Source organism: Lactuca sativa, chromosome 1 (genome assembly GCF_002870075.4).
Source record: "Lactuca sativa cultivar Salinas chromosome 1, Lsat_Salinas_v11, whole genome shotgun sequence".
NCBI classification, from domain to species: Eukaryota; Viridiplantae; Streptophyta; class Magnoliopsida; order Asterales; family Asteraceae; genus Lactuca; species Lactuca sativa.
This window is the reverse complement of record NC_056623.2, coordinates 165,425-188,598: the sequence shown is the minus strand read 5'-3', so window position 1 is coordinate 188,598 and position 23,174 is coordinate 165,425. Positions and strand designations below refer to the sequence as shown.

General features: G+C 37.2%; 1 protein-coding gene and 1 non-coding gene across 2 annotated transcripts; both read right to left on the bottom strand.

Annotated features, from left to right (window-relative positions):
• Positions 1-13,506: 13,506 nt before the first annotated feature.
• On the bottom strand, positions 13,507-18,864 carry LOC111905255 (uncharacterized). The gene is made up of 9 exons (XR_002854786.3): positions 18,316-18,864; positions 17,814-18,125; positions 17,659-17,719; positions 16,454-16,579; positions 15,264-16,143; positions 15,050-15,164; positions 14,062-14,935; positions 13,841-13,970; positions 13,507-13,736 (listed from the first exon to the last, which is right to left on the bottom strand). It is a non-coding gene; the product is annotated as an uncharacterized LOC111905255 (transcript).
• Positions 18,865-19,254: 390 nt separating this feature from the next.
• LOC122194388 (LIM domain-containing protein WLIM1) lies at positions 19,255-20,609 on the bottom strand. Its single transcript, XM_023900943.3, has 5 exons — positions 20,381-20,609; positions 20,099-20,195; positions 19,975-20,018; positions 19,805-19,894; positions 19,255-19,665 (listed from the first exon to the last, which is right to left on the bottom strand). Exons 1-5 carry the CDS (start codon positions 20,513-20,515, stop codon positions 19,474-19,476), a joined length of 558 nt encoding a protein of 185 aa, XP_023756711.1. The 5' UTR covers positions 20,516-20,609; the 3' UTR covers positions 19,255-19,473.
• Positions 20,610-23,174: the final 2,565 nt, after the last annotated feature.

Here is a 23,174-nt window from a genome sequence, read left to right as displayed (position 1 = left end):
TACAAAATCATGAGGAGCGGTACGATCATGCCTTCGCCTTGCCACGGTCTCCTGAAGAACCTGAAAAACATAAAACCACAACTGTAAGCCCGAAAGCTTAGTGAGATATCCCCAAAATACCAACCACTTATACCATACACGCATATCATGCCACAACATATCTGATCACATAACAGCCATGCACTTTGGGTCTACTGTGTGACTGGTCCGCCGCACCGGCCTACAGTCCACCTGGTCCACCCTCTGAGTCTAGCCATAAACCTCGAGTCTACAGTGTGATTGGTCCGCCCGCACCGGGCCTTCAATCCACCTGGTCCACTCTCAAAATCTAACCACATACATCAAGTCTACAGTGTGATTGGTCCGCCCGCACCGGGCCTTCAATCCACCTGGTCCACTCTCTGAGTCTACAGTATGACTGGTCCGCCCGCACCGGGCCTTCAGTCGGCCTGGTCCACTCTCCGAGCCTTGGAACGTCTGGTCCGCCCTCTTGGGGCCTACAGCCTATCCGGACCGCTCGCTGGGCCTTCGGAACAACCGGTTCGCCCTGGGTATCTTGGCCTACAGCACAAAGCAGGACCCGCCTCAACCCAACTCCAGTCCAAACAACCATGTGCACATATACATACAATCATATAGCAATTCACAGTCAACAAGCAGATCAAACAGATCACATAACATATCATGATCCTAACCAAGATACCGACCTAACAGGTCACTAGCATAACATCTCCCTATCTCTCAAGATACCGATCTCAATCAGGTCTGTAACATATACCATCCTAGCGCTCAGGATGCAAACATATCAAAGCAGTAACATAACAACAACTACCCGGATCTCAATCCGATAAGGGTCGGCCTTGGTGCCTTAGACCCTGTTGATATAGTGAGGATAACTCACCTCGAAACTGCCGGCTGAAAGGATAAGATCCCGCTGCTCCAAACTCCGACACGAACTCGTCCGCTGAACACCAAAACACTCAACTCAATAAATACCCTTAATTACCAAAATACCCCCGGAAGACAATTGGTCAACCCTTGGACAAGGTCAAAGTCAACCCCTGACTGACTCTACTCGCCGAGTCAACCCGATGACTCGCCGAGTCCCCAAGCTCAGGACTTCCCTCAATCCGCGACCTAACTCGCCAAGTCACCCCGAGACTCGCCGAGTCCAACAACTCTGAGTCCACTCGCACACAACTCACCGAGTCATCCCTTGACTCACCGATTCTCGACTCGACCGGAAAATATTGGGACTCTTCGACAAGACTCGCCGAGTCCAAGAACAGACTCGCCGAGTCTAAGGCTATCTTCAACCTACTCGCCGAGTTCCAGGCCATCTTCATCCAACTCGCCGAGTTGTTCTTCCAACTCGTCGAGTTCCAGCTCATCTTCAAGCAACTCGTCGAGTCCACCCATGTGACTCGCCGAGTACCACCGGTCTGAATCCATACAGAAGCACTCCAGGCCATGCAATTGATCCAAAACATAGATCTAGCCTCCTACAACCCATCCATCATGTAAAGTGGCAAACTTTACGTGAATCCAAAGAGATCTAGGCCTTTAACACTTTAGGGCTAGGGTTTGGGACATGATAGCTTCACTACACACTCAAACACAGGGACTTTCAGGCATTCCAACCCTTCTCCATTCCAGATCTGAGGTAGCAACCTCAGATCTAACCTCTAAACTCCAAAACACCAAAAGATAAGCTCCCCACAAACCCCATAATGATGAATCCATAAGAATAACAGCCCAAGGACGAGATATTACCTCAAAAGAACGCCCCAACTGCAATGGAACTCGAATCCAAGCAAAGCCCCTTGCTCCAAGCCTCCCACCCTTCAAGATTTCCTCAACAATTGCTTCTCCAAGCTTCCCAATGCAATATGATCACTCACACACGAAGGCTAAGGGTTTCTGGACTTGAGGATGAGTAAAGAGGCTGGGGGAATGAATGTTATGTTCTTTATATAGGGCTCAACCCCAAGAATTAGGGTTTTCTCCACTCAGCGCCTACTCGCCGAGTCCACCTTACTGACTCGCCGAGTCGGCCACTTAACACGCAACCAAGTTGCGACTCTACTCGCCGAGTCCACCCATGGACTCGCCGAGTTCCCTTCCAATTTTACTCTTTTAGCCCTTCAACTATACTCTTTGTTATTCCGGGATGTAACAATATTATACTCATGGGGCCTCATTGACCAATAACGTTGAAAACTTTATTACAACATTCACTCAAAACAGATAATATGGACCAAACTAACTTAAACTCTGGGATCTACAAGAATTGAATCACAAAGATGGAGCCTTGAAGACTTATAAGTGTCCATGAGATGCTCAAGGGAATTCCCTATGCTTCCTAGATGGTTCCTTTCACCACAATGATCTCTATCTTCCTTCAGTGGATATCAAAAAACAAAATAAGCTTAAAGACAACAAGATAAGGATAGGGTTTGGTTCTCTACACTTAGAGGTGACGAACTTTGAGGGTGGGAGAAACCCTAGCCATCACATCCTTTAAATAAGGCCCGGGGCCTGAGATCTAAGGTTTTGAACCCTAGTCGCATCCACATTGTAGTGAGGGGTTGACCATGTTGTGGTCATTAAATGACGTATCTTGCGTCATGGTTCAGACCCTACCGCATCGTGGTGTCGGGAAAACCCAAAATCACAACATTGCAAGGCGGAAGACTTATACCTGGAATTCGGATGTTACAAATTTTAAATCATTCATACTTTTAAGTTGAAGATACAAATATCTAATGCATAAAGCAACAACTTATATCATCTTTCTGGATAAGAATTCCCTTTCACAAAACCAGGTCTTCAACCTAAAATCAATGTCATACAATCTTGGATTTAAATCTTCAAATTTGAATTCACCATCTCTCCTAATTACAGGATCACTTTACCCTTCCCCTCACTTCCACATTCTTTCTTATTTCAAAATTTGAAACCTAGAATATGATATCCTCACATCAACACCACTCACAACCACCAACCACTCTCATACGCACACCACCATAAGAAACCATTCCTCGTACCATTGACATCAGTAACCATACATCATACCATGCCATCAGGAATCACACACTAAACCACCACCATAATCAATTACTCACCATACCACCTCCATCATCAACCATTCAATCAACGCATCACCATCAAACCCCTAAATCCAATCATCTTACCAATGCATAACCTCATCATTGATGCCCTTTTTGGGAGGATTTGTTTAATTTTTTGAAGATATATCTAATTTTTAGGTTTTTTTTTGTTTTTTGAAGACAACATGTAAGAACCCAAAATTTTGAGAATGTTGACTTTTAGTTAACTATTGACCAAAAGGGCAATTTGGTCATTTATGAGAAAGATATGAGAAAATAAAGTCGTAACTTCATGGAAATGGCCAATAAGAGTTTAAGTCACTTATAAAGGCAGAGTAGGGTTACAAGAGGATCGATATGAAAACACAGTGCACGCATGCACTATAAATACTCTAACCCCAACACAATAAATAAACCAGGTGGACATGCCTAAGCCGCTATAATGGACTATAATAATACAATACAAAATTGACACAACACAATATATCCCCAACAAGCTCCCGCTTTGTGTCAATTAGGAAGGCAAATTCTTCATTGTTGTTGACGTTTCTACACTTTGAACACCTTTGGCATTATTCCCAGCAAGGAATTGCGAACCAGGACATACCATTGATCATGTTTGAATATCACTTCTTATCCGCAACACTGTTCGCTTTGTTCGAACTTACGAAGTCCATGATGTATTCAAGACAGGAAGTGGAGTACAGATGCTTGACTGGTAAGTAGAAGCATGTTTTGTGAAAGTTCGCATCTGGCCTCTCTTTTATCTGAAATGCGACACTCCAGTCCTTCTTTCGTATCCTCCCCAACTTCATCGTATCAAGTTCCTTCGGAGGCTCCTTGGGGAGAACAATGGGTTTCTTGTGCAACACAACATCAATCTCCACATCCATCTTCACAATCTCGTGGATGTAGCAAACCAACATTAGCTTTAGATGTCCAATGATAGGCTCGAACTTCTGTGGATCCTTCGTCAGGAGAAGTAACAGAGAAATCCAATCGAATGGGTTGAGGCAGGGCAGACCTACGAGTGTAAATTCGTGAGTTGAACTCACAGCCCCGCGAGCAACCTTGAAGCGAGCATTGATGAAGCTCTCAGTTTCAATTGGTCCGAACACCTTAATAGTTGTGATCTTCTTTAAGCTTCACGTTTCGTATTGTGGACACATGTGCTTCAAATAAAACGAACATAGAGCTTGATTAGCACCCTTGTCAGCTGGAGAATCATTCACAATCAGATCAAAGCTGCGAAAGAGAAAAGCCTTTGGAGTGATTGGTATATCCAACTGTAGGTCCGAGGAAGTCTCCAAGTCGAATGACCCAATAGGCTCCAGCCAGTATTTGTTCGGATTTTTGATGGATTCTTTCAAAATTTGCTCAAATGTCCACAGAGGAAAGATAGTTGTTTGAGCTTTCAAGGTTTCCTCTGCGTCACGAGCAAGCCTTGCTTACTCCTCAGCTTCTCTAATAATGTGATTATTTTCATCAATTTCAACTTCACGATCCTTCCTTCATTTCAATTCATGCTCATCAGGTTCTTCCTCTTCACTTTCATCTATAATCTTCTCTTTGCCTCTCGAACTCGAAACTGCATTAACCTTCGATTCATTAGTTTTGGGATTTTGTCCTTGATGTTCATCACCTGCAGTTGGTTTCTTGACGCTTTTAGTTGTTTCTTTCTATGCCTCTTTCGTTGCTTCTCCCCCTTGTTTTAGAATGGATGACTCTGAAACACCCTGAATCCTGTTTAACATAGAGAAGATAGGCTGTAGTTTCTCTACAAGATGTTAATGAACGGAAACAGTAAGGAGAGAGTTGTGAGTCTCTATCAAATTGTGCAACTCAACATTTGCATCAACAACATAGCTGCGAATGACAACATTTTTTCGATTTGAGATTAGCAATTTGTGTGTTGGAATTTGCTAACTTCACTGAAAGAACCTTTACACGCTCAGTCTTCACAGCAAGCTCATCCATAATCTTGTTTTCATGAGCTTGATCAACCTGAAGCTTGTCGATTATTAAGGAGATGGAAGTCTGAAGCTCGACATTATTTGACTGGATGGAAGTGCGAAACTTCTCGAGAGCATCCTTTTTTGTGTTAAGTGAAGTTCCAAATTTGAAATCACTTGATTCGATTTTACAGTGTTGGGCTCAAAAGATGTCTGAAAAGTACCCATAAAGGCTTCAACATCATAAATTAGTTTTGCAAATTTTACGGTCATATCCTTGCAAGTTTGTGTAGAATCTGTAACGACTTTGTTGGTGAGAGCAAGGTTAGCAGAATGTTCTTTTGTAAGAATTTCCAAAAGGGATTTGACAGAAGCATGTGAGTATTCATACTTGATGAGGCTTTGGAGGACTCAATCAAGGAATCTAGCTTGGAGTTTAATTCCTTAAACTGTTTGGCAGTCATGGGAGCATCATCTTCATCACTCTCCGTTTGGATGGCATCATGGTATCGGGAAAACCACCCCAAAATCACAACATTCCAAGGCTGAAGACTTATACCTGGAATCTGGATGTTAAAATTTTAAGTTGTTCAAAACTTTAAGTTGAAGATACAAATATCTAATGCATAAAGCAACAACTTATATCATCTTTCTGGACAAGAATTCCCTTTCACAAAACCAGGTCTTCAACCTAAAATCAATGCCATACAATCTTGGATTTAAATCTTCAAATTTGAATTCACCATCTTTCCTAATTGCAAGATCACTTTACCCTTACTCTCACTTCCACATTCTTTCTTATTTCAAAATTTGAAACCTAGAATATGATACCCTCACATCAACACCACCCACAACAACTAGCCACTATCATCCGCTGCTTCTGTCGCTCACGGTTCCAACACCCCTCTCGTCCCTTCACCGATGATTCGTTCCAAGCCATAGCCACCGTCCGCCGCCGCCATCCAGGGACTGTTTCATCGACTTCCCTCCGACTACCAGGTGCCACCGTGGGGGTGGTTTTGTTTGGATGCATCTTCGACGTGAAATCGTGTGGGTTGAAGTGTTGCTTAACTGGGAAGCAACAAAAACCACCGCCACCACCGTGAGGTGGTGGCTGCCATCGCAAAACGGTTGCTGCCATCGCCGTGAGCCACTAGGTGGGTGGCCAAGCTCATTAAACAAATCAGATTCACGTAGATGGGTTGTAGTTGGTGTTTATTTGGCCGGAAAATCGAGTATAGCCACCACCACCACCGTGAGGTGGTGGCTGCCACCATCTACCACCACCGGCCACCATAGGGTGGCTGTGTGTGTTTATTTTATTTAGTGTGTGTTTATTTTGAGATTTATCATTGTAATGTGTAAATTACAATTTGGATAATGAAAAGAAAATTGAAAACCACCACCTTAGGGTGGTGGCTGCCGCCTCCTGCCGCCACCGGGCGCCGTGTCGGGTGGCGGTGTGCTTGTCTCGTCGAGTTCGATTCATTTAGGGTGCTTGAAACCCTAATGGGCCTTGTAAGCTCTAATGGACCCTATTTGACCCAAATAAAACCCTAATGGACTTAATGATATTCTAGTGGGCCTAATAGGCCCGATAAAGCCCTAATTGACCTAAAAGCCCAATAAATGGATAAATGGGCTAGTATTTGGGTTAAAAACCCTAATTAGGGCTTGGAAAAGCCTAATGCAATGAAACTCTAATTTGGGGAATTAACCAGGACACACGAGAATTATTTAATAACTTGAGATATTAAGTAATAATCACCGACAAAAATTAATCAAAACAATATTGGACTTAATGGATTAAGTCCTTAATGGGTTAAGTAGGAAACTTAACCCTAATCATCATTTTATGTGAAACCCTAATTTCACTTGGGTTTATTATTGGGCCTTGATGATTGGATTATTAATGGGCCATCCAAGAATAATCATATGGACTAAAATAATTTAATGGGTCTAGGGTAAGGCCCATGTAAGGGGTTTGGGTCCAATTTGGAAAATTGGGCCATAAATGGGCCACAGTTTGGGCCTTAATAATTATATGATGTCGGGCCTTAGAATAAGACCATGTATAGGCTTGGGCCCAATTTGGAAAATTAGGCCATATGTTAGGCTTTGATTCTTATTTGACTTTGGGCCTAAGGATTGGGCCTTAGGCTTGAATAAGCCATGCTTGGGGTAATGTAGTAATTAACCAAAGTATGTACTTATAGTTATGTGGTGGAACCCAATTATTAATTGGGTGTTATTTTGGTGTTGACAATTTGAGAATCTATCATCCAGCAGCTGGGGTTGGGTCTGCAGGACTTCAGCAGTGTGGGATTGAGTCTACGGGACTTCATCAGTGTGAGGTGAGTTACCTTCTAGTAGCGGTGGGTCTACGACCACAATGTCGGCCCACCGGTAGGAGTTGTATGTTAGATGATTGTCTTTGTGATATTCATCTAGGTTTGCTACTACTTGATATATTTATGTGCTAGCATGATATGTTATATGTGATAGTGGTAGCAGGGGGAGAATAGTCCCCAAGATCGGTCGTTAGGACCGAAGGGTAGGTCGGACACCCCATATATGCCTGACAGTATGCTTATGCTATGATATTATGTGGTAGTAGTAGGAGGTGAAATAGTCCTCATATGTCGGTTGTAAGGACCGACGGGTTAGTCAAGCACGCTAGAATGGCTTGACCTGGGTAGTCAGGCACCCCAGAATTTCCTGGCAGTATATGTGTGTTATATGATAGTGGTAGGGGGTGAAATAGTCCCCGATAGTTGGGCAAAATAGACCGACGGGGAAGTCAAGCACCCCAGAATGGCTTGACCTGGGTAGTCAGGCACCCCAGAATTGCCTGACGGTATGTTATTGTATGGTGTGTGGTATGATGGGGGAACTCACTAAGCTTCGTGCTTACGGTTTACAGTTTTGGTTTCAGGTACTCGTTTTTAAAGGAAAGGAGTCGGCTTGATCGCAGCGCATCACACTATGGTTTTCCGCACATGAGATCTTTGGGATTACACTCTGATATTGTTTTATGATAACATGTTTTGATTATTTCTACTTGGGTTTTGACATGACATGATATTATGGATGTTTTATTATACTTTTGGTTATATAATAAATTAATTAAAACGGAATTTCTGGCCTGTATTTTTGGGATGTTACACACTTCTTATCCGCAACGCTGTTCGCTTTGTTCGAACTTACGAAGTCCACGATGTATTTGAGACAGGAAGTGGAGTACAGATGCTTGAATGGTAAGTAGAAGCAGGTTTTGTGAAAGTTCGCATCTAGCCTCTCTTTTATCTGAACTGCGACACTCTAGTCCTTCTTTCGTATCCTCCCCAAATTCATCGTATCAAGGTCCTTCGGAGGCTCCTTGGGGGAGAACAGTGGGTTTCTTGTGCAACACAACAACAATCTTCACATCCATCTTCACAATCTCGTGGATGTAGCAAATCAACATTCGCTTTAGATGTCTAATGATAGGCTCGAACTTCTGTGGATCCTTCGTCAGTAGAAGTAACAGAGAAATCCAATCGAATGGGTTGAGGTAGGGCATACCTGCGACTGTAAATTTGTGAGTTGAACTTACAGCTCTGCGAGCAACCTTGAAACGAGCATTGATCGAGCTCTTCTAAGGCTATGATTTACTAATCAATCGACATATTTGATATTCATTGTGTGTTCTCGATTCTTTTACCTGTTGAATCTATTCGATCATTCGAGATTTATTCTCAACACATTCAACTTGTAGGCTTTTTAATTTATAGTTTTGAAATTGGGAGCTACCTTTGTTCGACCACTTGTTTTTTATCTCGTCTTTTGTGACTACTTTAATAACTGCAATATATTTTTAATAGTTGCAATATGTATAGCAGTACAACAGGTTTGTACTTGCCGTTGTACAAACCTGTTTTTGCTCACCTCAAACAAATGCTAATCTCATACTTTCAACTTGTATGTATTTTTATCTTGTCGACGTGAATGTGACAACACATGCAATACACAACTTTTATCCTTATTTTTTAGCATTTTTTTAAAAAAAATTATAAGAAATACCACCAAATGTCATATCATTTATTAGTTTTTTCTTGTGTTGATTTTTATTTTGCAAACTAAAAAATATCTTTGTTTTGTATTTGTTGGATTGTCCTTTTTTAAATATAAAATAAAAATAAAATATAAGTAAAAAAAGAAGTGTCATTAAGAACGTTGCAAAAGAAATAGAAAGAAATCTTTTTTTTTATTGTTGAATGATGTAATATATAATTATATATATATATATATATATATATATATATATATATATATATATATATATATATAGAGAGAGAGAGAGAGAGAGAGAAAGAGAGAGAGCAACCCTTCCCCTCACTTCCACATTCTTTCTTATTTGAAAATTTGAAACCTAGAATATGATACCCTCACATCAACACCACTCACAACCACCAGCCACTCTCATCCGCATACCACCATAAGAAACCATTCCTCGTACCATTGAAATCAGTAACCATACATCACACCATGCCATCAAGAATCACACACTAAACCACCACCATAATCAATTACTCACCACACCACCTCCATCATCAACCATTCAATCAACGCATCACCATCAAACCCCTAAATCCAATCATCATCTTACCAATGCATAACCTCATCATCGATGCCCTTTTTGGGAGGATTTGTTTAATTATTTGAAGATATATCTAATCTTCGGTTTTTTTTGTTTTTTGAAGACAACATGTAAGAACCCAAAATTTTGAGAATGTTGACTTTTAGTTAACTATTGACCAAAAGGGAAATTTGGTTATTTATGAGAAAGATATGAGAAAATAAAGTCGTAACTTCATGGAAATGGCCAATAAGAGTTTAAGTCACTTATAAAGGCAGAGTAGGGTTACAAGAGGATCGATATGAAAACACGGTGCATGCATGCACTATAAATACTCTAACCCTAGCACAATAAATAATCCAGGTGGACAGGCCCAACCCACTACTAATGGACTATAATAATACAATACAAAATTGACACAACACAATATAGCCCCAAAAATCTCCCGCTTTGTGTCAATTAGGAAGGCAAATTCTTCATTGTTGTTGACGTTTTGGCACTTTGAACACTTTTGGAATTATTCCCAACAAGGACATGCGAACCAGGACATACCATTGATCATGTACGAATAGCACTTCTTATCCGCAACACTGTTCGCTTTGTTCGAACTTACGAAGTCCACGATGTATTCGAGACAGGAAGTTAAGTACAGATGCTTGACTGGTAAGCAGAAGCAGGTTTTGTGAAAGTTCGCATCTGGCCTCTCTTTTATCTGAAATGCGACACTCCAGTCCTTCTTTCGTATCCTCCCCAACTTCATCGTATCAAGGTCCTTCGGAGGCTCCTTGGGGAGAACAGTGGGTTTCTTGTGCAACACAACAACAATCTTCACATCCATATTCACAATCTCGTGGATGTAGCAAACCACATTCACTTTAGATGTCCTATGATAGGCTCGAACTTTTGTGGATCCTTCTTCAGTAGAATTAACAGAGAAATCCAATCGAATGGGTTGAGGCAAGGTAGACATGTGAGTGTAAATTCGTGAGTTGAACTCACAGCCTCGCAAGCAACCTTGAACGAGCATTGATGAAGCTCTCAGTTTGAATTGGTCCGAACACCTTAACTGTTGTGATCTTCTTTGAGCTCCACGTTTCGTATTGTGGACGCATGTGCTTCAAATAAAACGAACATAGAGCTTGATTAGCACCCCTTGTCAGCTGGAGAAGCATTCGCAATCAGATCAAAGTTACAAAAGAGAAAAGCCTTCGGAGTGATTGGCATATCCAGTTGTAGGTCCGAGGAATTCTCTAAGTCGAATGACCCAATAGGCTCCAGCCAGTATTTGTTTGGATTTTTGATGGCTTCTTTCAAAATTTGCTCAAATGTCCACAGAGGAAAGATAGTTGTTTGAGCTTTCAATGTTTCCTCTGCTTCACGAGCAAGCCTTGCTTTCTTTTCAGCTTCTCTAATAATGTGATTATTTTCTCAAGCCCGAATCTGCGGGCGTTACACAGCTACCGGAGTTGGTGATCGGAAAAGTTCATAGGAAGGCTACATATCGAGTATCAATATCTCTCTGTTGCACAACAATAGCACACCCAACTTTTGTTTTATCGATAAAATAAGGGTTTGGGTTTGTTTCTTTATATAGAGTCCGAGATTCCTATGCAGGTTCAAACAAAAATGGAGTGAAGTCTCCTTCTCCCTGTTTCGAGAAGAAGGGGGACATGTGGTTGGTTTTTCCAAATTTGGCAAGAAAGACCATTCGAGTTCCATCCTTTTACATATTTAACCCCTAACTCTAGTTTCTATTTAAATCGAGTTTCTAAAATGCACATTTAGTCTCTTTCAATTCACTTTTCGTTTATTAAGGTCATTATTATTATTATATTATTGTTATTATTATTATTATTATTATTTTAAATAAACTTTACTTATTTATTTAACTAAAACCTTATTTATTAACATTTTTTATATAACTAATTATTCTAATATTTATATTCCTTTTTAAAATAGTTAAACAGAAACGGGGTATTACATTGTTCTAATTTGAAGTTATTTGGAAACAAACAACTAACTTCTCCTGGTATTCCTCTTTTCTCTCGACTCTCGTTGGGAAAAATCAAAATCCGTATTTGCTCCTCGATTGCTGAACAATGAAGATGTTGATGACGTCGATGCATATTTGGGTATTCCTACCAGCGCTATTACAATGTTCAAAGTTGCTATGTTGTTTCAACAATTTTAGAGGACAATGGTTAATTGTTACGAGAGGAAAGAGGAGTTGGGGGAAACAAACTTTAATTGTTACGAGAGGAAGGAAGAGTTAGGGGAAACAAACTTTTTGATTTACATCGATGCTGCCGACGACGATTTCCGATATGAGAGGTAGAGTAGATAGATTGGTGTAGGAAGAGATATGATGGTGACTAGAGGCTCAGTAAAAGAGTAAGAGAGAAGGATAGATGGTGGTGGCGGCGGCGTCGTTGAAGAGATGGTGGTTGACAGGAGCTATGTTATCAATCGCGTGCTATAGCGGTTCGCGGTGTTCCAGGACCTACATTTTCAAAATAGCGTTTAGTAATTGTGGTACCGCTAATATCGGCGCTATTTGCTGCTATTAACCGCGAAACTTATGACCGCAATATCACCGCTATTACCGCTTTTCGATTTTCGTCCATAATGGGCTACTTAGGCTATTAGATCTAGAATTAAATGAATGAGCCCACTACTTTTTTTTGGTTATATATGGTTATAGTATGCCCAATCAGTCAAAACTCAAACCCAATAGTGTGTTTTTATCATAAAAATTTCCACCGTTTTTTTCCTTTTTTTCCGGATGATCTTCTGCATGTAAACAAACCCCTCCTCTTGTATGACTATCCCTTACTTTTGTTTGACTTTTTTTTTTATCTCTTTATGCTATTATTAAGAAATACTAATAAACTAACTAATGCTTAAACATTAAACTTAATAACTGTAAATGTTCGAATGGTCTATACCGATTATATATATATATATATATATATATATATATATATATATATATATATATATATATATATATATATATATATATATATATATATATATATATATATATATATAACGCTATATCAGCGCTTTACCACCGTAAAAACCGCTATTTCAAATAGCGGACCTCGACCGCTATTTGATTTTCGACCGCGATAACTGCATATGCATAGGACAGGAGGTTACAGATAGAAGAAAAAAAGACAGAGTTGAGAAGAAGAAGACGATGGTAAATAGAGGTAGGGTGGGATTGCAATTTATTTTTTTATTTCTTGTTTTTTAATCGTTTTAATTAAAGAAAAATATAAAAGAAATTAAAAAGGATATAGAAGTTTTTCTATATGAGTGAGGGACCAACCATCATAAAAATTGAAACTACAAGGATCTTCCATGAGATAAAAAATGTTAGAAAGTAAAGCTCGAATTTAAAAATAAGAATAATAATAATAATATAACAGATCTAACAATAATAATAACAACAATAATAATAATAATAATAAATAAATAAATAAATAAAACTAGCTGGGTACCCCGCTCCGCGGGGTTCGGTTACGACCATGGTTTTAGTCAATGACAGTTTTGACATGAACGTTTTTTGCTATCAGGTTTATTCTGACACCTCTTATCATGAATTTGCCATCTTATTAGTTAATTTTATTAAATATGTAATGACCACATTAATATTGTGGATGATCTGAAGCGAGTGTTCTCTTTTCTTCTCGGAAGTTGTAAAGTGGTCAATATACCAAGAAGCAAAAAGATGATGTTTCCTTTGTTCCATGTGGTTTCAAGTGTTCTCTTAACTTCTCAGAAGTTATGCAATCAACATCTTAATCTTTCACTTGTGAAATGTTGTAAAGTGATCAATATATCTTTCTATTGCTGTTTAAAGTTTATCCATATGTGAAGAGTGAAAGCCTAAATACACAAAAGCATCATTTTAGTTAAAAAAAGTAATTCATCACCAAAGATAATTCTTTAACATAAATGAAAGTAACAATTGAATAGAATGGAAACATGATAATATCAATTTGAGTTACGTTTATGAACCAAAAGACACCATCACTGAGTCCAACAGACCTGCACAGAAAAATGGTATTAACAGAACACTTGAAAAAACATGAACCGAACCATTTTTGAAAAATTTGCCCGAAAGATTATATGAAAGTAATATCTGTACACACCAATAATGTTTATAATATGAGTTAAATTCGATTCCATTTCTTGCCAAGGAACCATGACATGTTTTCCTCTTTAGATATATATTTTGATTTCTTTACTCAGTTCATTGTCTCGTCAAGAGCTGCAAGCAACCTAAGGTCATCATTGTATTAATAGAGTGCAATAAAGTGAAAGTTAGCTTCACATGTATAAAAAGGTTCAGAATCATTATGTTATTATTCACCTCATCAAGTTTTGTTGTCAAAATTTGTAAATCCACTTCCACCAGCCTTTCCAAATACCTAAAAAAAAGAGAATGAAAGGAATCAACAGTAGATCCGGAAGCATGTGAAATTTTAGAATTGTCGAATTAGGGAAAAATTTGTGTGTTTAATTGAAGATGGTAAGAAAGTATAGAAAAAATTACAGACGACATACATTTTGAGAAATTAAAACATAATGTATGAAAATGAGAAAATATGTATCGTTGTATAACTTGGCATGTGTATTTTTGTTCAAGTAGCTTTGAGAAAACCTACCTCTTGCACATCATACAAACAATCACCTAGAATTAAAAAAAAACACATCCAACCATAAAAAGATTAAGATGAAGGTAACTAGGTATAAGTATGGGAATTTAAATGACCATTGATCAGGTTCTTAGTTTCTTACCAACAACTTATTTGATGACATCCACGTCTAATTAAAAGCCATATCCTACCATATTAAGTAGAAATAGGTGGATATCCCCTCTAAAATTCAATAATCAATCATATATAACATACCTGTTACCATGTATACCTCGTGACAAACCAATTGAAACCAAAGATTTGGTATCCGTTTGTAAAGTATAGAATGCTTATGCAATTTTGGCACCAATCACTTGATGCTTCACATTAATGTCGAACAAAAATAAAGTTAAAGTTCTAGTGAGTAAAAAGATTCGAACATCATTTTTTCTAATTTTATTAAAATTCATATGATTACCTTATCAGATCCTATGTTTGCATCATTAACAAAATTTTTGTTGCTGCTTCTAACCTAACTTTCTTGCAGATTACACAACAAAGAACATGGATTCAGGTTGTGTACTTTTTTGGTCTTTTATGCCCTTCCCTCTGATAATATTGAAAAAGAAGCTTCAATGAAATGATAAACAAACAAACAAAAAAATTTCTATCCTTCATCAATGGTTTGTCCACTGATAACTTCATTAATGATTTATGCCCTACCTTCTTTGGGTCAGCCAACATTCGTAATATAGAATCTATTGCATATTACATCTTGATTTTCAACTGCAGGTGCTCTTGCAGCCATGAACACCACCATATAAGCCAACATCCGCTCCTTTAGCATTTATCTACAAAAAGAAAAATTGATTAATTAAATTTTTTTTAACTAAATATACATTAAAACCAATTGAATGTTCAGAGAAATAATAAAAACCTCTATTAAATATTGGTCAACAGTTTATTCAGTGTCAAAGTTCTTGTTTTATCACTGCAAAGAACATCCATGCCTTCCATTTCCTCTATTGTCGCCCTCTGTAGTTTCACATTTTTACATATTAAGACCTTCAGATAACAAACAATCATTCATTAAATGGAAAATTACAAAGAAAAAACATGAGACTACCCTATTGGAACGTTTTGCAACCGATTGCTCATTAAAAAACAATAAAGCTACCATTAAAATAATAATACAAAGTATACATAACAACCCATTTGATGTTAGTATCTTTAATCGAGAATCTTTTTATTCCACGATTTGATCGGAACTGTGTGTGGAACCTGCACTTTGTTTACTGAGATGATGGAATCCTTGTGTTTGCGTATAATGTTGATGTCCCATTTCCATTTGTTTTCATGAATCATGATTCTTTTTATTCCAAGCTTTGATCGAGAGGAATATATGTTTTTATGAAGCAAGAGAGGACAGAAGAGAACGATCCACGAAAACACCGATTAACTTTTGGCAAAAATTGAAATGGCTCCCCTCTAATGTCACCAATATTGATAAAAAAATCCAATAAAAGCCAGAGCAAATATATACTAAAAATATGTATATATTAATCTAGCCCTTATTATTTGCAAATGAATAAAAAAAAGATCCAAAAATGAATTTATAAAAAAGTTACATGATCGATTATGAGGCGCAGAGAAGTAGATGAAGCTCCACTCACTATAACCAATTTATTCAAGTATAAGTACCTACACAAAAATCTATACTTCTAAAAAAGAACCAGATGCACATCTACATATACCTTGAAAACAGGATTTATTATGCATATGCTTGCCCCATCATATTCCGCTTTTGTATGGCAAGCCTGATCCAAACGTAAATAAAAATCATAAAAACATAGTAGGACTAATAAAAATATGAAAAATGAATACTAAATTAGCATTTCAATTGCCGATTAAAATAATAATAATAAAAAAGTACGAAAAAATTCCTATATTGATGCAACTACAAAGCCTCCAAACTATATTGTTTGTTTCCGGATAGGATGGCTCGCTATATTAACTTCAACCGGTTGTGGCTGAAACCAAAATTAATATAACCTTTTTTTTTGTCAAAAAAAATGAAATAACATATATAATTTATTGAAAATTATCGGTTAAATTAATTATACTTACTTTCACTTCATTACTAAATTTTGCTTCTGATGCATGAACACGTGCACCCACAATCTTTTTTATCTCCCTTTGTAACCTTCGATGGAAATCTTTAAACATGGTTGATCCTCCGGGAAATACAATATTCTGAAGTAAATGAAACTTTATCCAATAAGCATCGTTTACCAAAATAGACATGGGTCACAAGAATTTTTACGGGTTTGTCCTTTTACAATTATAAAATGGTAAGTTGTACCTTATAGATGCAACTATGATTACTACAGTAAGTTTTACCACTTTCCCTTAATTTCATCTCAATTATCCTGTTTCTTTCTACATTTTCAACTCACACTTAGGGCGTGTTTGGCAAAAGTAGCTGTTAGCTGGAAGTGGATAGCGGTTAGCTGGTGGCTGGTAGCGGGAAGCTGTAGCTTTTATTTGTTATATGAATGTTTGGCAAAAGTAGCTGGAAGTTTTTGAAATATATAAAATTACATAAAAGGACAATTGATTAAAAATAAAAAATATATATAAATATATTTTTAAGGGTAATTTTGGAAATTGATTTCAAAAGCTCCGGAGCGTTTTGTTAAAAGCTACATGAAGTAGCTTTTAAAATCGGAGCGTTTTGTTAAAACTAAAAGCTAAACGCTCGTACTACCAAACGAAGCTTTTTGTTTAAACTAAAGCGTTTTTGTCAAAAGCTAAAAGCTAGAAGCTCCAAAATGCTTCCAAAAGCTCCGTGCCAAACACGCCCTTACTAAAGAAATAGATTTTGGGGTCGTTTATGGAATAGAGAGAAAAGTTTAGGGACTAAAACTGTAACATTACATTCCAATCAACTATCATGCTTATGTAATTAAGTTCTAAGCATTTCCTCCTTGTTAAGAATACGCAAATACCTTTCAAGTTAAATACAAAACATAATGCTTATGGAGTGAAAGATAATTGTGTTACTGGAGCAATTTATAATTACACTGAGCAACTTGTTACAGGCTATAATGCCTCAAACTCAGTACTTAACTGTAAGCACCAATTTTCAATTTTTGATTTGTTTTTTTTTACAATTTTTGAAAAATGGAAAACTCTTCAAAGAATCTTTGATTACAGATAATTTGACTAAAGCACTTATGTATCTTTCTCATTATATTGGGGACGTGCATCAGGTTAGTTAGAAAGTCTTGAGAAAATGACCATAATACCCCTCAATAGGTCGTGGAGTTTACCAGTGATGATGCTTCTCAACTGCTTCATTTCTTGCCTGTTGAACCAATGTCTTCGCATCAGCTGGAAAGATGTACAAAACATTATTTGTTAGTTATTATTCTTGGCTCACAAAAAAATATTTGATTTGAGGATCCAAATCATTGAAAAGAATAACCTGTAGTTCCAGTAGCTAAGAATCCAAGGAACTTGGTAACAGGGATAATATGTGTAAGGCTGGTTGGATCCAAGAGCTTACAATAAAAGCGAATCCAATCTTGAAGTGGTGAAATGAAGTTCTTTGTACACAGTTAAGCATATCTTTTGGTTGGGACATATAATGAAAATAATAACTAACTTGGGCATTTTAACAAAGACCTGGCGTGCAATTACAATGGATGCTGGTTTTGTAGATGTTGAAAGTTGCTGATCTTTAACCCTCTGCATCACTCCCTAACAATCCCGTCCCCATGCGTATGGTTGTTATCATCTGATAAAAAAAATTGAAAAACCTGGTTAAAACATTTTATCGAGCAGTTGGTGTGCATCCTAAGAGCTACAATCAAATTTCATATACTGGATTATGTATCATTCAAAAAACTAACTAATCAAAATATAGAAAAAGAGAATGAAAAGAAGAAGTCGAGAAGGATGGTGAAAATCGAAAATTGAAACCTTACCAGATGATCAACTGCATTCTATCAACGGTTCAGATGTACAAATTCATCAGGAAGGTGGTGAACAAACGAAACATATGGAATCAAAAAACAAATATGAAGTCGGTGGTGTGGTGGAGCGGGAACATATGTGCTGTCGGAACAACTCGATCAAGAAAGAGTTATGTAGAAGAGAGACGTAGCATTGTATTGTCGGCGGTTCCATCCCTCAAAAATCGATGCACGTCTCAACTTATGGTCAATAAATGGGGAAGTAGTGGGTATCACTGGTGCGTCGTCGGAATTCACGATATGAGAGAGAGAGAGTGTGTGAGAAACACCCGACTGCAGCCGATGAACAGACATGGGAAAGAAAGCGAGCGGTAGTTGTGGGGGTGCGAACAGAGAATAGAAAGGACATTTGATAGGAGAGGCGGTGTAAAATTAATGTCGCTGATATAAACATCAACAAATCCGACGAACGATGAAGGACACGTGTCCACAAATGATACGGATATTGACATAAAATGACCCAAAGACGATTTGAACACACATACATAAACACATACATAAACAGGGACCATTTACGCCAAAAGGGACACAGTTAACTATTCATCTTTTAAGAAAACTTTTATATATATATATATATATATATATATATATATATATATATATATATATATATATATATATATATATATATATATATATATATATATATCAAACCATGGAACAACTAGCAATCAAGGCAATCATGGATACGAATAAACACACCCTTAATAAATAAGAATACGGCTCCATTTTATCGGCAGAGCCTTGGATTGGGCGTCTAAATTTGAAACTACACCTTTATGAGGAAATGGCTTTTGTTTCTCATGTTTTGTAGAGAAGACCAATACTACATGTGGTTGTTTTCCATATTCTTGTATTAATAAGCTAGTACATGAGCAAACACATTGCAAATAAGAAGCAAAACAATCTTTCAGAATCCAATGGACAGTTGATCCACAATAAGATAACAACAAAAAAAAGGAATTAAAGCGTATCATCAATGATCCATCTCTTATCATCATCAGGAAATAGGAAAACAGACTTTCATCTCTTATCATCATAAACTCATCATATCATCACAAGATAGCGTGCACACCAAGAGGCAAGGGCAAGAGCAAATTAAAGAAAAGATCAAGGTGCGACTTGTCCAGGTCGGTCACCCTCGAGCTGGCTCAGGTTACCCTTCTCTCTGATGAGTTGGGTGTGGTGGTGTCTGCAGTAGAGGCGACCTTCATGTGCAATATAGTTTGATGGGCTGATCACACATCCTCCATGACTACATTTGAAGCAGCTTTTGTGGTATGAAGTTCCATTTACTGAAACCTATATTAATGATATACATATATATTATTTGCAAAAAAAATAATTATTCCGTTCATAATACTTCATTTACGTAAAAGCTAGCTACTGTTGACACGATCTTAGCATAATAAGCTTGTAGGATGAATTTTTTTGGTTGTACCTTTTCAGTTGGATAGACGGTGTTTTTGCAGCCCAAACATTTATCTCTGGTCCCCACGAACATGCTAGATACTTTGTTAGCCATTGGTTTCTGTGAAAATTGCTTCAAGATTATACAGTGCCATTTTCCAAATATAATATAGTGATCTAGATTCAATTTATGGGTCATACCTCACCATCAATGGTTTTCTGTGGCTTCAAAATCTTTGGTGTGCCTGAAAGACCGTTAATTAGAAATCCATAGATGGATATATTTGAATTTGATGGCAATCCAAATGGTTAGTTACGTACGTACCTTCAAAGCTTTTGTCTAAGCTACCAGTCTTCTTGAAGAGTTGATCAAAGTGTGGCCTGCAATACAGAACTCCCTCAAAGGAGTTGTAGTTGCTAAGCTGCAAAACATCAATCATTCTGGCATTATTAATTAGTTAATTAGATCCAAAGCCTCGAGAGCATATATATATATATATATATATATATATATATATATATATATATATATATATATATATATATATATATATATATATATATATATATATATATATATACTTTATTTGATTTAAAGATTTGGAACCTTGAGGGTGCCATTGCAATGGTGGCATCTGAAGCAAGCTTTGTGGAAGATGCGATTATCTGCAGTGAGCTTGTCCACCAGGTACACAGTCTTGTCACATGCCATGCATTTCTGGGTTGTCCCTGCAAACGCCATGGCTACCCTGCCTACCCACCCTCACAGGAGCACCAGATGAGTTGGAGGAAGGATAAGGTTGAGACTTGAGTTTAGAGAGAGGGTTGAAACTAGTGAAACATGATAAGGGGATGGTCCGGATATATGGATGGATCGGATCGGATCGGGTCCATGAGTCACAATCATTTTGTCTGGATTCCTCCCGAGTAAGCAACCATGCACCTGTCACCACTCATTTCCTCTAAATGATTTCCAACTAAGCAACTACCTGTCTGTCAAGTGTCACCTCAATAATAACTCTTTTTTATATAGTTATTTTATTATTTTATTATTTAGAAAAACCGACGACACCTGTAATTGTGAAACTGAGTTGATGTTATTTGCATCTTGGTCCTTGGGAAAAAAGAAAATAAATAAAAGTTGCCGACATGCACCGAACCTTTTCCTTTTCCCATTAGTGGTTATCATGATATTTCGTTCAAACTTTTATATTCCAAATCCCCTCTAACAGTAGTTAACTTGTTAAGACATTTATTTCAACCTGTCATTATCAATGCTTGAAATCATCATTCATCAATGCCTAATTTGTAAGATATTTATGATGCAGTTATTCATTTGAAATCTAAAAAAAAGACTCCATTTAATGATTTTTAACTTTATTCGTAGTTGATTAGATCTTCTAATGGATTTTAATTTAAACGCATATAACTTTGTTAGGTTAATATTTTGAACCGACAAATCTAATCTATTTCTAATCTAACACCTAATTTCACTTATGTTCACAATTGGGCTTGAACCCTCGACCTCAAAAAGAAAAGTCAACATCAGATACCGTTGGGTTAGAAGCTCTTTTATTTTTGTTAGGTTAATACAATGCAAAAGTTTAGCATAGATCAATAAATAATTCCTGGACTGCAAGAACTTAATGTTGGTGATTCTGTTGTTCATTTAGTGTATTTGGAATAAACATAAATGATCAAGTGTCTATGAGGATTTAAACTATGATCTAATACAAGTTAGGTAATGCCTAATGCACACTTGTATATGCACAAGTTTGATCTCATATACGACGAAATGCAGGGTCAAGGAGGGGTAGCACCCCTATGGGGTTTAGGGTAACGCCCCAAAACCTCTACAAAAACTTGGAGTTGGAATGTGGTGGAAAAAATGCCCAAAAGTGGCAAAAGTGGCAGACTCTGAAACTGTGGTGTAGGTATCCGAGGCTGCCAAGTTCAATCAACGAATCTGCTAATGTTAATCCGTAGACATGCAGATATGCTAGTCTGTTAATGTTAAGCATGGTTGCTTTGTAACTATATAATAAGATGTTGAGTGATGATGGTTTGATGAGTGTTGGTTCGAGGATATGCTAATCTGTTGGTTTGTGGATCTGATTACTCTTTGGAAATTTTGAAACGGTTATAACTTTCTGACAACAACTAGCAACTTCAAAAATTGTATTCTAACAACCTTATCTACTTTGGGAGTACAAGTAGAAGACATACTCATGCTTTTTACCCTCTCTTGAATTTCAAAACACCATATACTCTTAGACTCTTCGTAAAATTGCTTTCTTTTGTGCCTAAATTTAAAGTTCTAATGATAGATTACCCCAAATAAATTCATGCAACATATCATTTATGGTTGAAATATCAAAATGAAAAATGAACGAAAATGATCAGGGGTTAAGATCAAATTTGGTCAATTAACTTTTGCGTGTATGTTCATTTGGTTACTTAACTTTTAAAAGGTCAACTAACTTATAAATTATACATAAAATGGTCAATGTCACTAGGTATAGCCCTTAACATTTTGGCTTGGCTATCAATCCCATTTGGTAGTCAATGTTAAGCATGGTGGCTTTGTAACTATATAATAAGATGTTTTAGGTGACAAACTCAGTAATTTGGCATGGTGTCTTTGTCTTTCTCACTACAAAGAATATGTCATTTAGTGGCACATAAAGAGTGTCACTAAAAACCCAAAAAAATGACACTAAAGCCTTCTTAGAGATTGTGCGGCACACATAATAAGTGTCACTAGAAACACTCCCACTAAAACTCTCTAATGACACTTTTTTGCTTTTGCCGCTGCAAATTTTTTGGATTTTCGTGGCACTTTTTTATTTGTCTTGGTAGAAGAAAAGGTTTCCGTGGCACATATTATGTGCCTCTAATGCTCATTTGTTTCAAGAATTTATGCTATTTTTAGTTACATCTTTTAAAATTTTAGTGGTATTTTTTATTCACCACAATACAAAAAATTATTGTGGCACATTTTGAGCATGTAAATACACCTGAGATTAAAAAACATTTCAAAAATAAATAAACGGCTGTAATTGTGATTTATGAGGTTTAATTTCAAAATTTTGAAGGCAAGTGAAATTGGGTTTGGGTATAGACGAGACTTCACACCAAACAAAGATAAATTAATCAATGATCATGTGTTGTATGTTTGAAAATAAATGTACAACAAACACTAACATAATAATAATCTCTCTCAATATATGAGTATATAAATATGTTCAATAAAGACCCAACATTCTTAGCTCTGTTACATGGTTGTAACATGGTTGTGTCAAGTTCAGTAAGACCCTTGTTCACTTCCCTGTCTTCTGTAAATGTACTCCTATTATACCAACTTTCGTCAATAAAAAGTCAACAACTACAAAAAATCAATA